Source organism: Acipenser ruthenus, chromosome 14 (assembly GCF_902713425.1).
Source record: "Acipenser ruthenus chromosome 14, fAciRut3.2 maternal haplotype, whole genome shotgun sequence".
NCBI lineage: Eukaryota > Metazoa > Chordata > Actinopteri > Acipenseriformes > Acipenseridae > Acipenser > Acipenser ruthenus.
This window is the reverse complement of record NC_081202.1, coordinates 38,090,584-38,116,778: the sequence shown is the minus strand read 5'-3', so window position 1 is coordinate 38,116,778 and position 26,195 is coordinate 38,090,584. Positions and strand designations below refer to the sequence as shown.

General features: G+C 37.8%; 1 protein-coding gene across 4 annotated transcripts in view; it reads left to right on the top strand.

Annotated features, from left to right (window-relative positions):
* Positions 1 to 5,696: 5,696 nt before the first annotated feature.
* kdm5a (lysine demethylase 5A) overlaps positions 5,697 to 26,195 on the top strand; it is a 107,939-nt gene continuing 87,440 nt past the window's right edge. For all 4 annotated transcript variants that reach the window (XM_058986483.1, XM_058986481.1, XM_058986482.1 and 1 more), the window contains exons 1-3: positions 5,697 to 7,399; positions 14,604 to 14,681; positions 16,283 to 16,405. In XM_058986483.1, the coding sequence (XP_058842466.1) occupies positions 7,253 to 7,399; positions 14,604 to 14,681; positions 16,283 to 16,405 (348 nt within the window). In that variant the 5' untranslated portion in view covers positions 5,697 to 7,252. The remainder of the gene's footprint in view (positions 7,400 to 14,603; positions 14,682 to 16,282; positions 16,406 to 26,195) is intronic.

Genomic DNA, 26,195 nt, shown 5'->3' with positions numbered 1-26,195 from the left:
TTTCATATTTAATTTGAATGTTGCTAATAAATGGCTACTTATTTGTCACCTTGGATAAAGGCATCAGCTAAATGAATAAATAATAATAATAATGTAGTATATCTTCAGGCAACTTGTAAAGAAAATACAAACATTTTCTCCTATAATAAAATATACTTTTTTTATTAACTTGTGAATTGTTTCTTTTTTTCTACAGTTGTTGTGCACACATTGCAGGGGCTCTGACCACTCTGCTCCTTTTGGTTTATTAAGATGTTCAGCTAAGTTGAAGTTGTTTTTTTTGGAAAGTCAGATTAGCCAGTCATATTTTCTTCAAGTCCGCCACATTCAACCAAATTCAGCTGACTCCTGGGTCTAGTTATTGGGCATTAACAAAACACGGACAACCCCCTATCATCCCCAGTCTGATGGGTTGGTTGAACGAATGAATGGGACATTGGTGGCTATGCTTTCTGTTTGTGGATGCTAATCAAACTAATTGGGATGAGCTTCTGACTTATGTTATGATGGTATATCGCAGTAGTATTCATGCCAGTACAAAACATACCCTTTTCCAGGTGATATTTGGAAGGGAAATGACGCTGCCTGTTGATTTGGTATTGGGCATTAAACCGGTGGGGTCCTATCACTTTGTGAATGATTATATAGCATCCCTGGCACAGAAACTTGGCAGTTAATAAAGCTGCCTAGTATCACCAGAATAGGTCTACTGAGGGTCAGAAATTATTTTATGATCTTTGAGTCAGTCACCAAGCATATAATTTAGGAAAACAGGCATGGGTTAGACCCAAGGAAAATGAGGCGCTGTTGCAGGAGGTTCAATGGCCCCTACAAAGTGTTGGAAAAATGTAAAATGTCCTGTACAGAGTTAATGGGGAGGACAACAGTCTTTATCATTCATGATAATCACCTGAAGCCTTTTTTTAGTGACTCTTTCAGAAAGACTTACCCAGGACAATGAACCCCCTGATCATGTTTCGGCTGCAGAGCCTGGGAACCTCACCCCAGACCAGAAAGACTATGCAGGACAGAGGTTCTGGTCGGACCCCCACCTGAGAAACAAAACTCAGGCACTTCAGTAGTGCACCTCAAAACCGTCCCATCCGGAATCGTCCCACCCCCCAATGGACAAAAAAGGGGGGGGGGGGGCTTTACACACTTGATTACCTTTAACTTAAGACTAGTAGGTAAAAACATTGTAATGTATATTGAAAATTAAATTGGGCAAGCTAATCCGTAGTTGTACATTTCTTTTTGAGAGTGACTACTGTTTTTCTAGAGTGACTAAATATTTTTGAAAGTATTCATCACTAGTGACTGCAATAAAGTTAAACCCAGGGTAACCGCTGTACCTTGGTATGGCGAGATCAGCCAATAGCTATCATCTTTATGAAGAACTGTGGAGTAGTGGGTCATTAGTCTGGAGTAGTGGTTATTATTATTATTATTATTATTTGTTTATTTAGCAGACACCTTTATCCAAGGCGACTTACAGAGACTAGGGTGTGTGAACTATGCATCAGCTGCAGAGTCACTTACAATTACGTCTCATCCGAAAGACGGAGCACAAGGAGGTTAAGTGACTTGCTCAGGGTCACACATTGAGTCAGTGGCTGAGGTGGGATTTGAACCGGGGACCTCCTGGTTACAAGCCCTTTTCTTTAACCACTGGACCACACAGCCTCCTGGGCTCTGGACTCTCGACCGGAGGGTCATTAGTTCAATCCCTGGTGGGGACACTGCTGCTGTACCCTTCAGCAAGGTACTAGATTGCTCCAAAAGCCCAACTGTATAAATGGGTAATTGTATGTAAAAATAATGTGATATCTTGTAACAATTGTAAAAAGCCCTGGATAAGGGCATCTGCTAAGAAAGAAATAACTGAGGGGGACGGAAGCCAATCAGGAGTAAAAAAGGAGGCAGTATGAAGGGAACATACAGTTTAGCTTAGTGAAAACTAAACCCAAAAGGCTTGAGTAGGATAGCTGGCACAGAAATAGTAAATGTACTCATATTTGCAATTTTATTTCTGTATGTATACCGGTATTCATTTTGTTGCTTTTCCTTTATCCAAAGAAAGCTCACAGTGAAGTTGACATCTGCTGCTACCTAACGGCTACCTGGGATCCTGGACATCGCGTGAGGGAAAATAGAATAAAGCGAAAAGTTGCCATTTTTGGAGCATCTGATGGGCACCCCTCTGGTGTCGGGGCCCTGGGCGGTTGCCCGGGGTTCTGACACCGGCCCTGCTCCTGGTTCAAAACTCCTGCTCTATGGTGACTTCCGTCACGCTGCGCGCAAAGAGTTATGGGATATAAATAAGGCCCTGTGAAAATCATGATTTCACGGGCTGTGCGGAAATCGTGAAATTAGCCCAATACTGCGATTTTTACAATATGCTTAAGAAATAAAAATAATTTCAGAATTATTTGTATTTCATACAAAAATGTTTTAAAAAATCACATTAACGAAACGTTACAGCTCTGCTATGTGCGTGTAATATTTGCCATGCACACAGTGCTGGGCAGTGATTATGTCATGTCACTATATGCAATCTAAGCGGGAAATTAAAATACTACACACTGTAAACAAGAAAATGGATGTCTCTAAAGAGGCTAAAAATGTGTGTGCAGCAGATCACATAAAGCAGTATCCAGCAGGAGTTTTACACAGCGATGGAGGTAAGCTCTCGTTCTGTATGTCCTGCAACGTTACTGTAGGTCACTACCATAAACTCGTATGTTGACAGGCATTTAGATTCACCGAAAAGAGAAAGGTGGAAATCCATAGCAGTACTGCAACTGCTTTACTTGCAAAGAAACAAAAAACGGTGACTTCCATATTCCAAAAGTCCACTTATTAAATTTTGACCTGACAGAGGCGTTTGTTTGCACAAATATCCCTTTTGAAAAATTGGACAACCAAAAGTTATGGAAATTCTTCAGACAGAGTGTAGCAAATGGTGGAGTGATTCCTTCATCAGCCCAGCTGAAACGAGAATACTTACCTAAAGTTTCTGAGTATCACAAGCAGGAGATTATGGAATTGGTAAAACAGTCTGGTTGCTTATCAGTGGTCACACCGACGAGTCGACTGATGCACAAGATCAGTATGGGTTACACATTTTATTTGTTTTGCAAGACCTAAATGGTGACGATGCACCCGACGTACTAGAACTGAAAGCTGTCCTTGCAGATACACTTTACCTACAGGCTGTTAATTACAACACCGTTTCATAAGCTATTGTAAAGTGCTTGAGTAACTTTGATGTTAATTTTGATGTAGGTGCATTTATCTGTATATTTGCTGTTTTAAAAAAAAAATAATAATCTGTACACGTAATTTATTTTAGATTTCCGTGCACATTCCGCGAAATACGATACTTTACCCTTGACAATGCCGTGAATTTTAAAGAGAATTTCCGCGATTTTCACAGGGCCTTAGATATAAAGAGAGCTTGGGAGAACATTTTCGATTGAGAGTCAATGGAGCCGTGTCAAATTTTGCAGATTTGTGCTGCTTTTAAGCTAATTTCACTTTTGCCCAAGGTCTCCTGAAGAAAACAGTAACATTGGCAAATTATAACACTACGTAATTATTATGAAACATGCTGTTTTCTGAGCACAGTCCCGTACTGTGGCGCATGCACAGAAATACAAAGTAAGAGCACAGACAGCTCAGATATTTTGCTATCTGCACAGCATTCGGAACGGTAACGCTAAAGAGACTTTTGAAGCTATATATCAAACATATTATATTAATATATTTGGTTATGTTTTAAGATTAAATTAAATAACCACACAACATGTGGATGGGGGGCCTGATCAGTGACCTGCTTTGTTCCAGTAGAGATCATTTTAATGTATTGTTAATATTTTTTTTTGTTATGTATTCCCAAAGTTACCAATTTTAACTTATGAATATCCAGCTCAAACAGTGAGCCTTAACTACATATATTTATTTTCTAAATACTGTAGTCCCTGGCACAGTATGCTTTATTGACAAAGTCCTGCATAAAAGATTAATTCTCAAACTGAACGCAGTAGGGATTCAAGGAAATGCATGCACATGGATTAGGGAGTGGTTAACATGTAGAAAACAGAAAGTACTGATTAGAGGAGAAACCTCAAAATGGAATGAGGTAACCAGTGGTGTACCACAGGGATCAGTATTAGGTCCTCTGCTATTCCTAATCTTCATTAATGATTTAGATTCTGGTATAGTAAGCAAACTTGTTAAATTTGCAGATGACACAAAAATAGGAGGAGTGGCAAACACTGTTGCAGCAGCAAAGGTCATTCAAAATGATCGAGACAGCATTCAGAACTGGGCAGACACATGTCAAATGACATTTAATAGAGAAAAGTGTAAAGTACTGCACACAGGCAAATATCATATGGGAGATACTGAAATTGAAGAAGGAATCTATGAAAAAGACCTAGGAGTTTATGTTGACGCAGAAATGTCTTCATCTAGACAATGTGGGGAAGCTATAAAAAAAGGCCAACAAGATGCTCGGATATATTGTGAGAAGTGTTGAATTTAAATCAAGGGAAGTAATGTTAAAACTTTACAATGCATTAGTAAAACATCACCTAGAATATTGTGTTCAGTTCTGGTCACCTCGTTACAAAAAGGATATGCTGCTCTAGAAAGAGTGCAAAGAGGAGCAACCAGAATTATCCCGGGTTTAAAAGGCATGTCGTATGCAGACAGGCTAAAAGAATTGAATCTATTCAGTCTTGAACAAAGAAGACTACGCGGTGATCTGATTCAAGCATTCAAAATCCTAAAAGGTATAGACAATGTCGACCCAGGGGACTTTTTTGACCTGAAAAAAGATACAAGGACCAGGGGTCACAAATGGAGATTAGATAAAGGTGCATTCAGAACAGAAAATAGGAGGCACTTTTTACATAGAGAATTGTGAGGGTCTGGAAGCAACTCCCCAGTAATGTTGTTGAAGCTGACACGCTGGGATCCTTCAAGAAGCTGCTTGATGAGATTCTGGGATCAATAAGCTACAAACAACCAAATGAACAAGATGGGCTGAATGGCCTCCTCTCGTTTGTAAACTTTCTTATGTTCTTATTGCAGGTTTTTGTAAGTTTTACCAAATAAGCACAAGCACCAAAATAAATTCTGGGGAAAAAAACAAAACAAAACAATGTTATTGTATGCATTAGAAATAATATTAAATAAAACAAAAAGTCATGTATACCTTTAATTATGTAACATTTGGGTATACATAACAGTTAACATATTAACAATATTCAAAAATAATATAGCTCCTTCAAATCATCCCCATCCGTATTGTGTGGTTATTTTATTCTTGAAAACCTGTTAAAAAACGTTTATTTTACAAACTTATAAAGAACATTTATATAATATGTTTGATTTATATCTTCAAACGTCTCTTCAGCTTTACCCTTCCGAATACTGTGCAGATAGCAGGTCTGAGCTGTCTGTGCTCTTACACTGTATTTCTGCGCATGCGCCATAGTACAGGCCTGTGCTCAGAAAATAGCATTTTTCATAACAATTACCTTTTGTCAGCTAACAATGTTATCGTTTTCTCAAGAGACCTTGGGCAAAAGTGAAAGTTACTTCGAAAGTTTAATGCATTTTTGAAAATCTGCAAAAATCGGCTCCAGTTTCCTCCCGTTCTTTTCATACCCCATAACCCTTTGCGTGCTCCGTGACTGAAGTAAAAGGCAGTCGATTATCTTTGGCAAAAAAATAAATAAAAAAAAGAAAATAAGCGGTTGATTTATAAATAGAATATGTTTCATGCCACTGCAAGCTAGGTCACGCGTGTCGCAGATCTACGTGTTCCACCGATTTCAAGTATGGTCAATAACAAGTTAGGCGGGATAGTTAAATAATTTTACTTAATTTCTCCTTTAGTTAATTTTACACCGGAAAGAAAAATAAAAAAATATATATTTAAATACCTTCACACTGGAAGCTATCCCTTTGACCTTAAAACATACAGTGTCATATTTGATATCAATCCGCACACGAAAAATCCCAAATTACCTTTCACAGTTTCCTTTCATTTTAAATCTAATTATGTAATTACATTTTATTTCATCGCGCAACCGTGGCACAAAGCCACTTTTATTTTTTAGTAGTACTAAATTAACATAGGGTCTAGTTTTCCTGCCTGGTGAGGGGAGAGGATGTATACGTTGTTGTTGCTAAGGTGGTTACACGGCTATGGGCAAGATTGCTTTTTACCCAAAAATGAATTGGAATTTGCAGTAAAATACAATTGTAAAACTTACACGAAAGAAATAAAACAAAATAAGAATCTGTATACATCGATATAGATGTTAAATAAAACAAAGGACGAGGTTTATTTTTCTTAGAAAGTTTTTATTTTTTTACATTTTATTGAAGTGTAACGTTAGTTCAGACAGTGGCCGTGGCGGTGAAGACAGGTCGTCGGCATGGCTCTTCGAGGCTGGTTAATAAACAGGCGAAAACGAAAAAGTTAATTCAGATGCTTTTGCGGCGATTCGTATCGCTTCTGGATTTTATAAAAATAGAATCGACCCGATTGTTTTGCTTGTGGACATTATTATTTCTTTAGATGGACGTTCTCTTTCATGGCGAAGGACTTGCTACTGCCGTGTTTGGTTTACAATCAACAGAAAAGTCGCCGATTGGAATAAAAATCAACAAAGTAAAACCTCTTTGGAATCATTTACCTGGAAATAAACTCTCTGTTTTGTGAGATGAAGCTGGAATGGAAAGTAACTGTTGCTACTATTTGATGGATTAACGCGACCCAAGATTATACCTTATTCTAGCTTTATTATTTAACAATGTACTGCATAATATGAAATGCATTCCTAATTGAATATTTGAATGTATGTTTGGGACTTCCTGGGCCTTTGCAACTAATCTGTTTGTTGTTTTTATTTTAGTTTGGCAGATTACATTCGGACAATCAAAAGCAGGAGGCCTATGAATTGCAGTTGCATGGTTGGCCAACAGTATAGAAAAATGATGGTTGTTTGTTTTAAATCTTGAAATATTACTTCTGATTTGCTTGTTAAATCAGACCCACGGTATGTGTGGGATAAAGTAATCGTGCTGTAGGATTCTCGTTGGGTACACACAAAGCAACATCACGAAGTGTATGAAAGAAGTACAATAAAAAGGAACGAGGCCAGATCATTTGTACATTTTTGGTATTACAAAGCTACAGTGCGTTTTAATTTGAAGAAAAAGGAAACTATTAAATATGTCGGTATATTCCGAGTTCGTCCCTCCTCCGGAATGCCCGGTGTTTGAGCCGAGTTGGGAGGATTTTTCGGACCCTTTGGGATTTATCAACAAGATCCGACCCATCGCCGAAAAAACTGGCATCTGCAAAATCAGACCACCCGAGGTAATACTTCTGTTTTAAAACCATGATATGAATTTAAACTACGAAGCTTACGTTTTAGATTACTGCGGGTAAGTACTTCTGTGTTGACTTTTTGTTTGAAATTAAAATAAAAAATGCATAGTTTTTTCAGGTACCCTCCATGCTGTGTTATTCTGAATGCTCAAGCACAATAGGAAAGCAAATCGTCAGTGATTTACTTTGTATGTCTGTATAGGAAAAATGGGTTGGGTCCCACAATCCCCCCTCCCCAATAAATAAGCAGACATTATCATTAAGCAAGTTTATTACCATCACAATTTACATTGTGTTTAAAATAATTTCAGTGACACAAGGTTAGGATAAGAATAGTAAATATCATTAGGCGTTTGTTACATAATTGACAAAGTAGGTGTGTTGATTTCTTCACTATTTCCACACAGGCCAAGAAGCCACTGCAGTAATTAAGCTAGTTGTGCCTCAACCCATGGACTGCTAATAATTACTCTTATTGGCAATGCTTGCTAGTTTTCTAGTGTTGTTAGCCTGGAGACCACATTTCCAAGTGTTTGTTCTTCAGTAGGAGTCGTTTATGCTGTAGCCCATAGCCATGAAGTGATTCCATGATTATCAATGATAATGAGGTAAAGCCTTCAAACAAACCAGCTAAATTATCCTGCAGCTATATTTTGTTTTAAGAATGCATTTAAATGAAGTGAACATTAGGGTTTGATTTGGGTAGGAAGTCGGTGTAGGGGACAGATTTATTCGGTGTGGGGCAGTACAGTAAATTCTGTTCCTTGGACCTTTAAAACGTCTCTTCAAAGAATCCGTTTCTAGAGTTTTCTTTAGTATTTTTATTCATTTTTTTAATGTAAAATACATGTGTCTGTTTCTCTTGGACCGTGGGATATAGAATGTAGGCAGTTTTTCATTCAGTGTTGAGAGGAGAGAGGTAGTTTGATGCCGAGATTGTTGACAGCAGTCACTTTTTTTTGCATACAGATTTCTAGAAGCAGTTAATTTAATTTTTATTGTGGTTGTGGTTTCTTTAGAGCGGTCAGGAGACGGTGAAAGTCCTGTTTCTGACAAGGGAACTGAACTTCTGTATTATGTGGGTGTGAATGAGTAACAAATAATCATTATCTTGTGACAGAGCAAAAGCAGGTACTGATCATTAAGAAATAAGAAAGGGTTTATCCAGAAATAATTCACCTTTGTTGCCTGGTAGACAATATAGGAGTTTCAAAAATGATTATTGCTAGTCATTCCACCTAAAATCACTGAAAAACATATCTGGATTGAGATACAGTTAAACATAACAAACCATGTAAAATACTGGCAAGCACAAAAGAAAGTTGGACATTGAATACTGTATGGGGGGGGGAAACATGTTGCTTTTCTAAGGAAGACCTAGACTAGAATTTCAGTGTTCACTTTCCTTCTTTTTGAGTACAGCAGAACCAGTCATATCTGATTTAATTGGTTCCTGGGGTCCATTGAATACAAACCCCAATTGGCTTTGGCAAAAAAAAAAAAAAAAATTGTTTCAGCTTTTTAATGGTACAATAATTATATTAATCTGTTGATTTCTTGTTTTGTGATGGAATATAAAAAGTGAAACTGAATTTCTTTTTTTTTAAATCTGCAACCAAATCCACTCTGTCCTGCTAAGCACTGAATCAACTGTTTTAGACCCATAATAATATATGCATTGATCAGTTTCCATCAGTACCGTTCACTTTGTAGCCGCATATGTAAATGACACAGAGATGCAGTGATTAATAGAGGGTATTGCATCTTGCAGGTTCGAATATGATAGATTCTACTTTATAGGCCTCGTATTTAAAGAGGGATATAGTTGATTAAATTATTCCATTAATCTTGTCTGTCACATACTTCATTTTTGAATTTAATAACAAGCAGGCCTATTCATTTGAAACAGTACCATGTCATTGTAAAATGTAAACAGTTACAGTATCACTGAATTGATTGATGCTTGTGACGTATGCAGTTGTTGCGCCTTATGGGGATGGCTGTTTTGTTGCATGCTGTATACACAAGTGAAGATGAGCTTGTATGGTTTTGTAAAGCTGTCAACGCTGCTGCTATTTCAGCAGCTGTTCTCTTGAGTTAATATTTTGCCCCCAGAGATGTTTTATTTTTGTTCACAAACCCCTCCATTCCAATATGCTTTTAAAATATTTCCCTCAAAAAGAGTCATAGTCTTGGCGTTGCTGAGTGGCTCACCTGGTAAAAGCACGGCCGTATGGTGTGCAGGGTGAGTTGGTGAGTTGGTCTTCGCGCCTGTGGGCTTAAAATTGCAGTGGTTATTATTATTTATTATTGTTATATATTTCTTAGCAGATGCCCTTATCCAGGGCGACTTACAGTCATAAACAAATACATTTCAAGAATCACAGTACAAGTAATAATACAATTAAGAGCAAGATAAATACAATGACTTTGGTTCTAGCAAGTACAAATATGACAAAATACGATTCAATAACGGAGCAGATAAGTGTCAGTGATAGTTGCATCAGGATATAATTAAAAACAAAATACTACAGATTAAATAACACTTGACAGATTACAGTAATCTAAAGTACAGGATTAAATGTAAAATAGGGGGCAGATAAGAGCAAGTAAAGCGCATTTAAGGAAGAGTGATAAGTGTCCAGGGGGAAAAACAGAGGAGTTCTACAGGTGCTGTCTGAAGAGGTGAGGAGGCGCCGGAAGGTGGTCAGGGACTGGGCAGTCCTGACATCTGTAGGAAGGTCATTCCACCACTGCGGGGCGAGGGTGGAGATGGAGCAGGCTCTGGGGGCAGGGGAACGTAAAGGAGGTAGAGCCAGTCTTCTAGTGCAGGAGGAGCAGAGAGGTCGAGTGGGGGTGTAGGGAGAGATGAGAGTCTGGAGGTAGCTGGGTGCAGTCTGGTCAAGGCATCTGTAGGCTAGTACAAGAGTCTTGAACTGGATGCGAGCGGTGATCGGGAGCCAGTGGAGCGAGCGGAGCAGTGGAGTTGCGTGGGAGAAGTGAGGCAGAGAGAACACCAGGCGAGCAGCGGAGTTCTGGATGAGCTGGAGCGGACAGGTGGCGGACGCAGGGAGGCCAGCCAGGAGGGAGTTGCAGTAGTAGTTGGTGAGGAAGGGTCGGATTCTACGGATGTTGCTCAGGAAGAATCGGCAAGTGCGTGCCAGAGTGGAGATGTGCTGGGAATAAGAGAGGCAGGGGTCCAGGGTGACTCCGAGGTTCTTAGCTGAGGAGGAAGGAGAGAGTGTGGTAGATTCCAGAGGAACAGAGATAGAGAGATCAGAGGAGGGGGAGGGGGAGTGGTTAAACCTGTGCTCAAGAAACCAAACCTAGACCCTACTGTTGTAATGTGTTATAGACCTATTTCAAGTCTGCCATTTCTAGCTACGGTTCTAGAAAAAGTAGAATCCAACCAGCTGAATTTGTTTCTTGAGAATAATGGATTTAGGGCCCTGTGAAATCTGTGTTGCGGAGAACATGGACGGAATTGCGGAATTCAGAGAAAAAAACGGAATTAGGCTCCCGAGGAAATTACCACAAAATCAGTTTAAACAAAAAAATATACATTTATATATTTAAAAAATTACATTGAAATAGCACAATGTTTGTATGACAAGAGGCTTCAGGAAACCCACATCATGGGAACGCATGAACAACTTTTTGCACCTCTCAGCCACCGTACACGACTGTGATTTTAACTGTAAAAAAGCGCTGCCTCTCGTGCCACTTCACTTGCTAGCTACCGTTATCGCTCGGGGGTGGGGTGGGGGGGAACAGCTACCTATAAGTTATTCTGAGCAGATAGTACTGTAATGACTGCTGCAGAATGTAGGGTCTAGTTACTGCATTTTTTCTCCAGAGTTCTCAGGGAGATATTACTAAGTGCCTTTTTATTAAATTTAGAATAAATCAAAATATTTAGGCTTTTATTTACATTGTTTGTCATTAATTATTAATGAAAACATTAAATCTATTTTGAAAATAGTTCAGCTTGTGTTGAAAAGAAAAACTACTAAAAAAGCCTACATGTAAATTAAAAAAGAAAAAAAAATCTAAAATGTTCCTAGTTTGTGCCAATTTGTACCCTTTTTTCTGAAAGCACTTTTAAAAGATTAAAACCGTTTAGAAAGGGTTTTTTTTGGTCATTTTTCGTGCATTTCTAGCTTCATCATTGCTGTCAATGTATCAAACACTTATTAAAAAACAAACTAACTAACACAGTACAGATTTTTAAAACCGAAAAATAAGGAAAAAATAAATCAGAAAATTCAAAATAATAAAACAGATTTCATAGGGCCCTACAGACTGCTTGAAAAAAACTTCAATCAGGTTTCTGTTCTGCCAACAGTACTGAGACTGCGCTCATCAGAGTGGCGAGTGTTACTGTGAAGTGCAGACTCTGTTTCTATTCCGGTTCTTTGAGTTAAGTGACACATTTGATACAGTGGACTATACCATTTTAATGGATCGTCTCAAAAGCTGGGTTGCGTACTGTGTTAAAATGGTTAATATCTCACTAACAGACAGCACTTTTTTTCATTAGGAGTCTGTCTGGATTGTAAACGGATGCTTGTGGCATTCCCCAGGGCTCTATAGTTGAACCCATTATTTTCTCTTTGTGCATGTTACTGCTGGGTGAGAGAATTTGTAAACGTGATGTTAACCTTCACTGCTATGCAGATGGCACACAGCTCTATACCACCGTAGAACCTGTAGCAGCCTTAACTGAATGCATTATTGATGTGAAGAAGTGGATGTCCCACGTTTTACAGTTAAACTGATGACAGATGTCCTATTATTATGTTCTCAGCTGCAACTAGAAGCCACAACATTTTTGCAACTAGATCTGTGCAATTTAACTGCTAACATAAAAAAGGATGTGCAAAATCTGGGGATCTTATTTTACTCTGATTCTGAAAGTCACCAAAGTCCCTTTATCATCTCTGAACAGTGCTAATGGTAGGTCATTCTCTCTTTGTCTGATGCTGAGAAACTAATGTATGCTTTTGTCTTCCTGACTTGACTACTGCAATGCTCTCAGCAGAACTAAAAAAAAGAGACCATATATCTCCTTTATGGGCCTCACTGGACTAGCTCCCAGTGAAGTTTGGCGCAGATTTTTAAAATGTTACTTCTCTCCATACTGGGTATTTTATGTTGAAAAGAAAATCTGTAAAATAACAAAAGCACAAACCAAGCAACTGCAAGAATGAAATGCAATTAGGATCAGCGCTGAGCAGTCAAAGTAAATTGTCACCTCTGTTTAAAATAATAAGGTGAAACAGAATCGGGCTCAGTCAAGATATGAAGGTAAAAACAAGTGACATTGTTTTGTAATGAACAGCTTTTTCTGAGTTTAATTAGGAAACAGAAATAAGTTTTAGAGGGATGTCATGTGATCAAAAATAAAACCTGAGAACTTCAAGCCCTACTTATAAAGCACTTAATGGTATGGCACCAGATTATATAAAGGAGCTTTTATTCAAATAGTGTGTGTGTGTATATGTGTTATTATTATTATTTATTTCTTAGCAGACGCCCTTATCCAGGGCGACTTACAATCGTAAGCATGTATGTGTGTGTGTGTGTGTATATGTGTGTATATATATATATATATATATATATATATATATATATATATATATATATATATATATATATATATGTATATGTATATATATGTATGTGTGTGTGTGTGTGTGTGTGTATGTGTATATAATATATGTATGTATGTATATGTGATTTAAGATCAGCCTATGCAAGCATACACAAAAGGGAAGAGGAAAGAGCTTCTAGTTCTTATGCTCCCAGATTGTGGAAAGCATTACCACCTCATATGTGCTGCTGTTTTTCAGTTAATTGTTTAGTTTATAAAGTGCACATTGCAAATGCTCTGAGTTACCTTTCATCCCTGTTAGAGACACGTAACTACCTGTGCAAGATCAAATGATGTGGCTACTTTTAAAATCCCTGAATTGAGATCTGATATGGGCCAGCGTGCCTTTCTATAGCAAGCATCTCATCTATGGAATCTCCTGCCTTCGAACATGAACGATTTGTCTCTTCTTGCCATTGATTTTATAATGTTATTTGTTACCGCCTTCTCCTGCCAGGATCAGCTTTTTATAATTAACATTTCAAATGTGTAAATTTCTTTTTTTACTTTCTAAAATATGTATTTAACGTTGATATTGTACCAAACTTTTTTTTATTGATTTTTCGTTTTTTTTACTCCACTTCTTTTTACAAATCTATATTATTTTGAGTTTTTTTTGTACTGTAGTTGGACATTTTAAATTGGGGAGAAAAATTATAATAATTGGGCACTTAAAAAAAGAAACAATCATTATCTTAAATGAAAATACTGAAATGTTTTTCAATTCACAAGCACATACCAGAATCTATAAAAAAGTTACCAACATAAATGCTTCAGAGCTATCAGTTGCTTACAATTTCCCCCCTTTTTTTCTTTACTAATTGCTACATTAGACTAAATGTTTAAGCTTTGGGATGGAAATAACTCGTATTGCATAGTAGTTTCACCCCTTCCAGGCTTTAATAGGAGCTTGATTAGACACAGTGTATAGGTAAGAAGGTCAGGTGTGTCTTATTAAACTCATAGTAAAACCAGGAGTGTATCAAACTCCTAGGCAATATGAGTTTTATTCCCATCACTGTAACTCAGTAACTAATGCATAATTTAGAAGCAAATTGACAAGTAGCTATAAAATAATGTAGTTAAACAAGTAGAGGTAGTATTTAAAAAAAAAAAAAATAAATAAATAAATAATCAAACCCCAGAATGTCCTCCAGAAACCCAGCCAGCAAACTTAAAGACACGGCATAATCAACTGGTCAAGCTTCGTGGAATACCATATCCTCTACTGCAGTGTTTTTTCAACCCTGGTCTCAATTACTGAACTAGACCCTTAATTGAACTGACCATTTGCTTAATTAGACCTTTAATTGTTTTCAGCTGTTAAACAGTTGCAGAGTTCAATCTGCAACTGTTAAGAGCTGAAAACGGTTAAAAAGGTCTAATTAAGCAAATGATCAGTTCAATTAACGGTCTAGTTCAGTAACTGAGAGCTCAGTTGGAATGAAAACCAGCCTCCAGGACCAGGGTTGAGAAACACTGCTCTGCTGTGTATCTGACATGTCTGCATCTGATCACATTGTCTTTCTTTTTTCTCAGGACTGGCAGCCTCCCTTTGCCTGTGATGTGAGGAACTTCCGTTTCAATCCCAGAGTGCAAAGGCTGAATGAACTGGAGGTAAACTGCACTGCATTGTTTGTAGTGAGGTTTGAGAAGCTCCGTAGTTCTGTGATGGTCTACAGCGTGAATTTTGGTTTTGACCTTGAAGTAGGTCCACATGTGTTAATCTGAGGTTCTGTTCTAAATCTTAACTCCATTAAAGTGATGGTAGCTAACAGAATAATTCCATACATCTTACCTGTTGTGCATTTGTTGTATAAGATTTGAAAGAAACATGTTACAGTAAACATGGATTTGTAATCTTAAAACATGGTATCTGGTTCTACACAAGGTTAAAGAAATCTCTGCTTGCAAGACATGCTTTCAGACAGTGCTGCACTTCCGAAGTAACTTTACTTCAAAGGCAAAAATCCCCACTCCATCAGCTTTTTACCTGTCATCAGACAGCTAGCTGCTTCTGCTATTGCCTGACATGCTTTCAGTCAGTAACATACTTTGACCCAAAAGACTCTGCTGAGATAAAATGACCTAGGAAATGCATGTGTAACCAGTTGCTAGTGACCAGATATGTTTAAAAAGAAAATCTAGGTAAGATTATGTATATTGTACATGGCATACATGCTGTGGAATTTCATGGTACTGTCACCTAATACATATAAAGGCGCATTCACACTGGCACGTTTCCCCATATATTCCGTTTGAGTACGGATCAGAATGTTTGGTCTTCAGTGTGAAAGCTCCAAACGTTCCCGGGTGCGATTAAAATGAAGCGTACGGAGACCACCTGCGGGAGGTGCTCTGGGTATGGTTGTAGCTGTACTGGGTACGGTTTGCTTATTTTTGCTTCAGTGTGAAAGAAAAATGTACTCGGTTCACTTGCAAATGTCAAGTGTACTAAAGTGTCAATCAAACTGGTGGAACCGGAAGTGGAAACAGTTGTTGTGCAGTAAATAATTGAAAAAAATGGCAAACAGTGGATGTTGTGGAGTCCCAAAGAGATAGAAGCGCTCAGAAATATGGGCAGATACTCGCATCCAAATGCTGCTTGACAATACTCACAAAAACACGGAAGTTTTCAGAGAGTTTTCCGATCGACTGAAAGAAAAGGGATTTCATCGCACTGCTGAACAGTGGCGTGCAAAATTTAAAAAAATGTTTATTACAAAACACCACAGTATTGCAGCACACAAAAACAGAACTTTCTTCATATTTTTCCATGGCTGTAGAACTTCCCAGCATTCACTTCAAGGAGATCATGTGATTTTCTTATGGTCTCAGTACTATTGAAGGTGTGCAGTGTGAGGGAAATGTTCTCCGCACATTTGACAAGATGTTGGTGTACTCAGTACATTTCCAAGTGTACTTTGTACACATCCAGTGTGAAAGAAACGATCTGAGGACGTTTTCCCTGAAAAGCGCCAAGTACACTTGGTAAATGAACTACACTCGCTGCACTTCCAAGTGTACCCAGTGTGAAAAGGGGGTATGGGGTTACAGTATGTGTCCTTGAGTTTTAAAATTTAAAGTCATATACTTGCAATGAGACCATAGTGGTAATTGTTATTCTGTGTGTTACTGATTACAAAAAAATATTTCAATACGTTTTTTTTAGGAACCAGTAGCAACAAAAAACAGGACTTTGTTTCTTTCCTTGTTAGGCACTGACCCGAGTGAAGCTGAACTTTCTGGATCAGATTGCAAAGTTCTGGGAGCTACAGGGCTCAATGCTGAGAATCCCTCATGTCGAGAGAAAGATTCTTGATCTGTATCTTCTTAGTAAGGTAAGTTGTATTGAATAGCGTTCAACTTGAAATGTCCAGTGTCGTTTCTCTTCGTGCTTCTAATGTAATTTTATTATGAGTGGTTAACCTCTCGTTAGGGGAAGAAATTGAGCTCATGCGGAAGGTGGAATGGGGTGCAAATACACCCCACACACAAACACAGTTAACTAAATTAAAGAAAAAAGCAACACAAAACAATGGTGGCATTGCCATGCATTTAAAAACTCCAGATTCTCTCTCCATTGTCATCAGAATGTGACGTAGCACACACACATCACACGCACTGCTCACGCTATAGGAAAGGTGCCGCCAAAAACATTGTACAAACTTGAAAGGGCGGGTAAATCGCCTTTTCCTGAAAGCCGTACCTTCTGTTCATGAGCTCCTGTCTGTGACGTAACCTCGCGCAAATTCTTTATTAACAACTGAGGTCTGCTACAAATTAAAAATGCAAACCTTTGCAATAAATAAATAACGAAGCCTTTGCAAAGCACAAATATTTTTCTTCCTTTTATTTTGGTGTTTGATGATCGGATAGCTGTTTGCTTTAAGCCTGTACTGTCTCTTAGCAATAAGATGTAATTCATTGTACATTAGCCTTAAGTAGCATAGCTGGAAATTGGTGCCAGTACTCTCCTGTATTATTATTGCTGCAGGCTATTGACAGCACCAGGCTAGAGTTGAAGTAAAATCTCTTAAACCTAATTCATTGAGCAAGATTTGTTTTAGAAGAGCGAAAACCAGAAAAAGAAAAGGGTTTGTTCCACAAGACAAATACAGGGGTTAACATCAGCTTGCTGCAAGTCTTAGGGAATGAAGTTCCAGAAAGTTACAAAAATGCCCTGGTCGATTAGCATCTACTGAGAAATGTGTTGTATGGACTACCGGTATACTGGATCCCTACAACAACAAAAATATATATATATATATATATATATATATATATATATTAGTCAGTTTTTAGAAATTCTGGCCTGTGATAGGTTAAAACTTCATCATTGGAGCAAAAACTATTGCCCTGACATCCTTACACCACAAGAAATGTTGGCGACCTGTTGCACTGGTAGTAGTGTATTACTTCATTATATGTACAGTACGAAGGTATTTGTGCCAAAAAAAAATTCATATGCGAAAAACACATAATAAAAGGCTTGCAAATATTTATAGCTTTACAGTATATAAAGTCATATTTACTATCCAACCAGGGTGCAATGCCCTCAGCCTGTGGCTTTGGGCATTATAGCCCCCTGTCGGTAACAATAGTCTTCCCTCGGGTCAATAATTTTCCACTATAGCCCTCCTCTCCTGTCCATATTTACTATATTCAGATAAAACAGAGGTTATGCTAGTGGCCTCACAGAACCAACTAAAAGGAAATGTGGGATTATATGAGCTCGACCCTTGCAGTCTCTCATCAAAACTAGAAATGAAGATTTTGGGGGTCATTTTTGACCCTGCTCTCTCATTTGAGACTCATATTAGGGAAAGTATCTTTTTACCATTTAAGAAATATAGCCAAACTTAGACCAATTATTTCTATATCTGATGCCGAGAGACTAGCATGCCTTTGTTTCACCTAGAATTGATTATTTTAATGCACTTTTTTCTGGTGTCCTAAAACATGTGATATTCTGCTTGCAGCTTGTTCAGAATACCTCCGCTAGAATTCTGACTAAAATCAGAAAAAGCGAACATATTGCCCGTTTTGGCCTCTCTACACTGCCTCTCTGTGCAGTATAGAATTGATTAAGATTTTGCTGTTGATTTACAAGGCCCTGAATTGATTAGCACCTAGTTATTTGCAGGAGTTACTGACCCTGTATCTTCCAAACCGCACAGGATGTGGGGCTGCTGGTTATTCCTAGGGTCAACAAAAGCAACATGGGAGGGGCTTTTTCTGTAGAGCTCCACAATTATGGAATGCTCTGCCTTCGTTTGTCATCTTCGTTAAGCTGGGATCGTTAGTTTTGAAGTCAAGACTAAAAACGCACTATAACTTAAAAATTGCAGTTTTTTTTATTGTGTGTACTGTTTAAATATGTTATTTAAATAGTCTGACTGTGGCAGCTGTATGTGTGAAATGCTATACAAATGTATTGTGTGGTTTATTTTTTTCTGCTATGTACTGTACAGTGCTTTGTGGTACTTCTTTTTAAAAAAACGCTATATAAATGCAATAAATTGGCGTTTGGGGATACGAATTGTCCCATATTGTTTTATTTAAGTTGCAAAACCAAAAATATATATTTTTTTTCTTACAACAAAATATTATACAACTGTACTTTGATTAAATAAAGTATATTATATGTATGCACTATTTAACATTGTTATGAATTTCCTATTCATCAATATTACAAAATCAACTTCATCAAGCTCATCAGGAACCTATATATTTTTGTCATGGAAATGTCTTATAAACAATGACATTAGTTGCGCAGAAATCCACTGAGCACCTGCGGTTGTGTTAGTGTGGTTGTAATACACTCACACACACGTGCAAAAAGCTAAAATAAAGATCGCCCTCCCATCTCGCCAGGTCCCCACCAGACTTTTAGTTACCATGTTGTATATTCCCTCTGCAGCATAGGAATAAAAAATATATATATATATATATATTTTCTGTTTCTCTGTTTTATTTGTTTCATAGCCATATTGTTTGTGGTAAGTAAAGGAAATAATTGTTGCTTTGGTTTTGATTGTAAGGCCAAGTTTTTGTAGAGTAATTCAAAGTAACATTACAGTTAAAATGTAAGGCAGTATGTAGTTAATGCATACCCCATAAGTTAGCATTAAAGTATGTACAGTATTTATTATAAGAACTCATGGCTTCAAGGTAATATTGTATTTTACTCATCAACATTTTACTCGCATAGTATCTTAATTGGCCAGTAAATTACTAAATGACCCAAAACCTTACCTGGAGCTCTGACTTAAAAATGATGTGAGCTCCGAGTCAGCCCCTGGAACAGTAACTGATCTTTTGATGTTCTTAATGTTAACAAATCCGAGTTAATCAAGCATGGCTGCTTCCTTCATGTCTCAATGTGTAGAAGTAGTGCTACATGACCCGATTGTCACATTCACAGTTGAATATTATGTTATTGTTTTGAATAAGCTATTTTGAAATTCAAGTGCGTCAGAGCAAATTAAAGTTCTTATTTTGGGAGAAACAGATGCTAAATCAATTTATTAAAACTCAACATAACTTAAATATTCTATACAAACCTCTGGACCAACTTGGGGCTTGTTTCTTGTAGTGCTGGGGCGAACAAGGGATTTTCATGTTCGGATATTCGCTCATAATTTAAATAGTCGTTTGGATATTTGCTCATAATTTAAATATTTGTTCGGATATTTGTTAGTTTTTCAGAAAGTAATAAAAGCCATTATATTGCTCTGAACGCAGGCAGAGAAAGCATAGCAGCAGGGGTAGGGGGCGTGGACGTGGTCCCTGTGTGGGTGCCTTTATTTTACAGCAAGATCTTACAATATGTAACATGTTAAAATAGAAAAATATCCCAGGAGTAAAGAATATGTTGTGTAGGCCCCAGTGAATTAACTACAAAACAAAGGATGCCAAATAGCAGTTCAAGATAAACGTTGTTTTGTTTAATCCCAAATTAAATAGCACATTGTTAACGCCGCATTTTATTTATTTGTTTATTTAATTTATTTATTTATTTTTCTTTCCTTGCCATTTCTGTTTCTTCACAGTAAACAGTGGTCATCGACACGTTTTCATAAACTAATAACAAAAGGTTTACTTGTGCCTTTTTGTAGCTGAACAAGCCAACAAAAACTGAAATTTAAACTTTAAACATGTCAAATAAAACAAATGTAGAAATGGCGTTGTAAATTGAAGGTGAAAAAAACTTGCAGATCCATTCAAAACTGTAGCTACTGTTACATTTCACATAACAGAAAGTCACAACAAAAAAATATATAATATCAGGGCTAGAAGTTAACTTTTTAGGGCAGTAGTCAGGATTTGCTACCTTCCTGGAAAGTAGGTAGCAAAATGGTCTTATTCCATAGTGTTTTATTCGACTAAATTATATATAAAAATAATAAAAAATATAAAGACCTACCTACTGTTTTAAATAGACTGAATATCCCAAGCTATCACATAGTAGGCCTATATTTAAATCAGAAAGTATTTATTGAAACCACCTTGTGCTCAACTAAGTAATGGAACTAATGCAATTCATTGTCGGAATGTATTTTGTTTTATCGTTCAGTTCTACAAGAATGCAACCATATCTGTCATCTAAGCATTTGATATGCCATCAGTATGGTTAACCAGGTTATGTTTCATCGGTGCAATCATGCACCTATAAAACCTATTTAAAAAATAAAAAAAGTAACGTGTGCCACAAATTATTGTTGAATCCTGCATAAATTATAAGGCAACAACCACAACCAAGATGTTTTGAAAATGAAAGCTAACTCCAGCACAGTACCGCTACATTTAAAAGATTCATGCAACGTGTTCTACCAACTGGATTGTTCATAAATATGCATGCTCCCTTTTCACTGCCTTTTCAGTGCTGTACAATTAAGCTGGGTTTGTTTTATTAAACAGTGACATTAGTTAGCCGTGTGTGTATGCATGTATATATATATGTGTGTGTGTGTGTGTGTATATATATATATATATAATATATACACACACACACAAATATACATACAGTTGCAGTCAAAACCAAAGGAAATATATAATTTTTAGAAATTTCTCAAACAAAGAATTTTAGGAAAAATCTTTTTGTAGCAAAAGTTTTGCTTTTGTGGATGAGGAAAACAAGTTACAAGAAACGGATGTCTAAAATTATTTATTTGAGCAATTTTTTTTGCAAAAAAGTGCTAATTCATAAGTATTCATACCCTTTGAAGCTATGATAGTATTGTCTACAAGGTGCTAGAAAGTTCAATATGATAATGCAGAACATAATTTTAGAAAAGTCTAGAACAATTCTGGATTGTTGGTGAACATTTTTAGGCAGAATAAAAGGGTTAGGCATCGGATGATTGCTGTCCTTACCAATAAGTCAATTGGGAAGAAGTAAAGACCTATCTGAAGACCTCAGGCAGAAAATTATTTATTCATAAAGCTGGAGAAGGATACAAGAAGATTTCCAATCATTTGAGTATCCCAATTTCAGCTATTGTTTCTATTATCAAGAAGTACAAGACTCATGGTACTGTCACAATGCTCCCTCGGTCTGGAAGAAAGAAGGTTCTTTCACTAAGAACAAGTAGAAGAATTGTGAGGAAGGTTAATAACAATCCGAGATTGACTGCCAAAGATATTCAAAGTGAATTGTCTCAATGGTCGCAGGCCAAGGAAAAAGCCACTCTTAGGAAAATGTCACAAGGACAATCGCTTAGTTTGCAAAACGGCATTTGAATGATGGTTCTAAGTTCTGGGGAAAGATTTTGTGGAGTGATGAAACAAAAATCGAGCTATTTGGTCACGCTGATAATCGTTACGTTTGGAGAAAAGAACACTGTATCTACTGTCAAGCATGGAGGTGATAATATCCTTCTGTGGGGCTGCTTTTCCTCTAATGGCAAAGGAAATTTAGTTTCAATACATGGTAAAAGGTTCTGGAATGTCCTAGTCAAAGTCTTGATCTAAATCTGATTGAGAATCTTTGGTACGAGTGGAAGGCGGCTGTGCACAAGAGAAGTCCTTGGGAATTTGAATGAACTGGAACCATTGTGTGTTGAAGAATGGTCAGAAATGACTAAAGAATCATGCCAAAAGCTCATTGACAAAAATCCTAATCCTTTAAAAGAAGTTATTATTGCTAAAGGTGCCTCAACTAGCTATTCATTTAATTTTCCTTGTCGGAGAATGAATACTTTTGAATTGGCATTTTTGGAGTTTCAAACTGTAAACAACTCCTCAGTCTAACTTCCGTTTCTGTCTCTCCCTTTTGATACAATATCTGAACTGAATAAAAGCTGCACTGGCACTTTATAACACAGGCATCTTATTCAGCATTAGTTTTATAACTAAATAAATATTAGGCATATTATGTGGTTATCTTCCCTAATGTATTTATTTTTTTGCTGCGAGAGGAGCTGCAGCTTTCTCCAGGAGACGAGGCGGTTCGGCTTCGCTTCAGCCCCGCTCCGGCAGCCGAACATGGGGCAAGCCCATTCCCTCTTCCCCTCTCACGACCCGCTCCCACTTGGTTTGCTTGTCTGTCGCTTCATAATGAACTCCCGACCACCATTTATCCAGGCTATTTATAGTTTAAAAACTGCTAATTAAAACTCTGTTTTAGAGCAGGTGCAGTGACTTTTTATTGTGCTGATTAATAATTGACATCACGAAGAAGCTGCAAAATGATCAGTTGATCTTGGGCAGGTTTTGTGACTCTTGGTCTCCCAGTTCGTGGCCTGTCATTCACAGAGTGTGTCTGGTTATATCATCTCGCCAGGTTTGAAATTGCTGGCTGTGAGCCCCCAAGGTGGCGAGCCACAGTACGCTGCCCTAGTCCAGCCTCCAACATGCCGATTGCAGGAAGGCTCTGCTCTCTTGACAGACAGCATATTTTTGTTTTTTTTCTGTGATTTCTTTTTTGCTTTTATTCAAGCTTGCAATTCAACAGCTGAAATCACTCCATATCCAGTGTCCAATCAACTGTCTCACTAATTAGGTGATTAAGTGCATATGCTTCAGTCAATGTCCATCATTTATGTACCTTATTGTTTTAAAAAATAAATGTGTTATAATAGTGGTAAGTTTCTTTTGATGCTCAGTATATCTGTCTAATAGATATATAGATATATAGATATATAGATATATAGATATATAGATATATAGACAGATATAGAGATATATACAGTACTGTGCAAAAGTTTTAGGCAGGTGTGAAAAAATGCTTTAAAGTAAGAATGCTTTCAAAAATAGACATGTTAATAGATTATATTTATCAATTAACTAAATGCAAAGTGAGTGAACAGAAGAAAAATCTACATCAAATCCATATTTGGTGTAACCACCCTTTGCCTTCAAAACAGCATCAATTCTTCTAGGTACACTTGCACAAAGTCAGGGATTTTGTAGGCATATAGTCAGGTGTATGATTAAACAATTATACCAAACAGGTGCTAATGATCATCAATTCAATATGTAGGTTGAAACACAATCATTAACTGAAACAGAAACAGCTGTGTAGGAGGAATAAAACTTGGTGAGGAACAGCCAAACTCAGCTAACAAGGTGAGGTTGCTGAAGACAGTTTACTGTCAAAAGTCATACACCATGGCAAGACTGAGCACAGCAACAAGACACAAGGTAGTTATACTGCATCAGCAAGATCTCTCCCAGGCAGAAATTTCAAGGCAGACAGGGGTTTCCAGATGTGCTGTCCAAGCTCTTTTGAAGAAGCACAAAGAAACGGGCAACGTTGAGGACCGTAGACGCAGTGGTCGGCCAAGGAAACTTACTGCAGCAGATGAAAGACACATCATGCTTACTTCCCTTCGCAATCGGAAGATGTCCAGCAGTGCCATCAGCTCAGAATTGGCAGAAAACAGTGGGACCCTGGTACACCCATCTACTGTCCGGAGAAGTCCGGTCAGAAGTGGCCTTCATGGAAGACTTGCGGCCAAAAAGCCATACCTCCGACGTGGAAACAAGGCCAAGCGACTCAACTATGCACGAAAACGCAGGAACTGGGGTGCAGAAAAATGGCAGCAGGTGCTCTGGACTGATGAGTCAAAATTTGAAATATTTGGCTGTAGCAGAAGGCAGTTTGTTCGCCGAAGGGCTGGAGAGCGGTACACGAATGAGTGTCTGCAGGCAACAGTGAAGCATGGTGGAGGTTCCTTGCAAGTTTGGGGATGCATTTCTGCAAATGGAGTTGGGGATTTGGTCAGAATTAATGGTCTCCTCAATGCTGAGAATTACAGGCAGATACTTATCCATCATGCAATACCATCAGGGAGGCATCTAATTGGCCCCAAATTTATTCTGCAGCATGACAACGACCCCAAACATACAGCAAAAGTCATTAAGAACTATCTTCAGCGTAAAGAAGAACAAGGAGTCCTGGAAGTGATGGTCTGGCCCCCACAGAGCCCTGATCTCAACATCATCGAGTCTGTCTGGGATTACATGAAGAGAGAGAAGCAACTGAGGCTGCCTAAATCCACAGAAGAACTGTGGTTAGTTCTCCAAGATGTTTGGGCCAACCTACCTACCGAGTTCCTTCAAAAACTGTGTGCAAGTGTACCTAGAAGAATTGATGCTGTTTTGAAGGCAAAGGGTGGTCACACCAAATATTGATTTGATGTAGATTTTTCTTCTGTTCACTCACTTTGCATTTTGTTAATTGATAAATATAAACTATTAACATGTCTATTTTTGAAAGCATTCTTACTTTACAGCATTTTTTCACACCTGCCTAAAACTTTTGCACAGTACTGTATATACATGATATAGAGTAAAAAACAATGCTTAATACATTAAATACAGTGAAAATGCATAATATATAACATTTTGTGTTAAAGCATACATTTCACTAGTTAAACAGGAGAAGTACGCAAGGTAGTGATAATCTATTATAAAAAGAAAACCGATAAATTAATGCACCTCAAGATTGTATTTCGTATATTCGTACTGGTAAAACAAGGAAGACGGTACCTGGATCATGGTAACATTATAGCTAGCTGTTTGCTCCTGTTTTTTTTAAATATTTATTTATTTTTTTTTGTCGATTTTTGATAACGTAATAATTATCTACCTATTATGTGTTCATTTCTAGCCTGTGTGAAACCAGGGTTAACATTATAACAAAATAATCTCCATGACAGATTAAATTAGCATTTTATAGACCCTGAATAAACTTAATATCCTGTTAGGTCATTGCCTGTTATCTTATAAAATCGTAATGTTTTTAACAGTTATTTCATTTTACTTTTGGTCTATAAAATAAACTTCATACCTTGCAATTGTATCCACGTTGTTCTGGTACTGGAGGTATTTGTACTCCACTGTGCAATACGATTTGTACTGTGGGCCTCGCGCGTATCTACGTGGGACGGTACAAACCTCGGTCATCTATCGGGATGCTCTATTATCAATGGTTTCCCGCTTTAGGAAAGATACTAATAATGTACATGTTAAAAAAAATAAATAAATAATAATAATACCGGTAATTATGTACGTGTTCACTCAGGGTCGGTCATATACTGCAGCGTAACATTATTGAATATTGTTACATATTCATTCTAGAACAGTTCATTTTGAAACTCCAAAGAAGCGCAAACCATATACAGTCAGTTTTCTTCAATGTGCACAATTTATTTCCAGGCTGTTTGCCAGGAATACAAGCCTGTCGTCCTGCTCTGGATTCAAGGCAACGCGCTTTTTTGTATGTTTAAATGGAATACACAGAGGGGCGTACTTAAAGTTAAATAATAAACTTAAATAATGTTATTTAAAGGGGCTCCCGAGTGGCGCATCCAGTAAAGGCGCTCCTCGCAGGATGTGCTCTATAGCCTGGAGATCGCTGGTTCGAATCCAGGCTATGTCACAGCTGACTGTGACCGAGAGTTCCTAGGGGGCGGCGCACAATTGGCTGAGCGCTGCCCGTGTAGGGAGGGCTTAGGTCGGCAGGGGAATCCACGGCTCACCGCGCATCAGCGACCCCTGTGGCCGATAGGGCGCCTGTGGCTCTGCAGCGGAGCCGCCAGATCTGTGTTGTCCTCCGGCACTATAGGTCTGGTAGCATTGCTGTGGATCTGCAGTGCGAAAAATGACGGCTTGGAAGGAGCA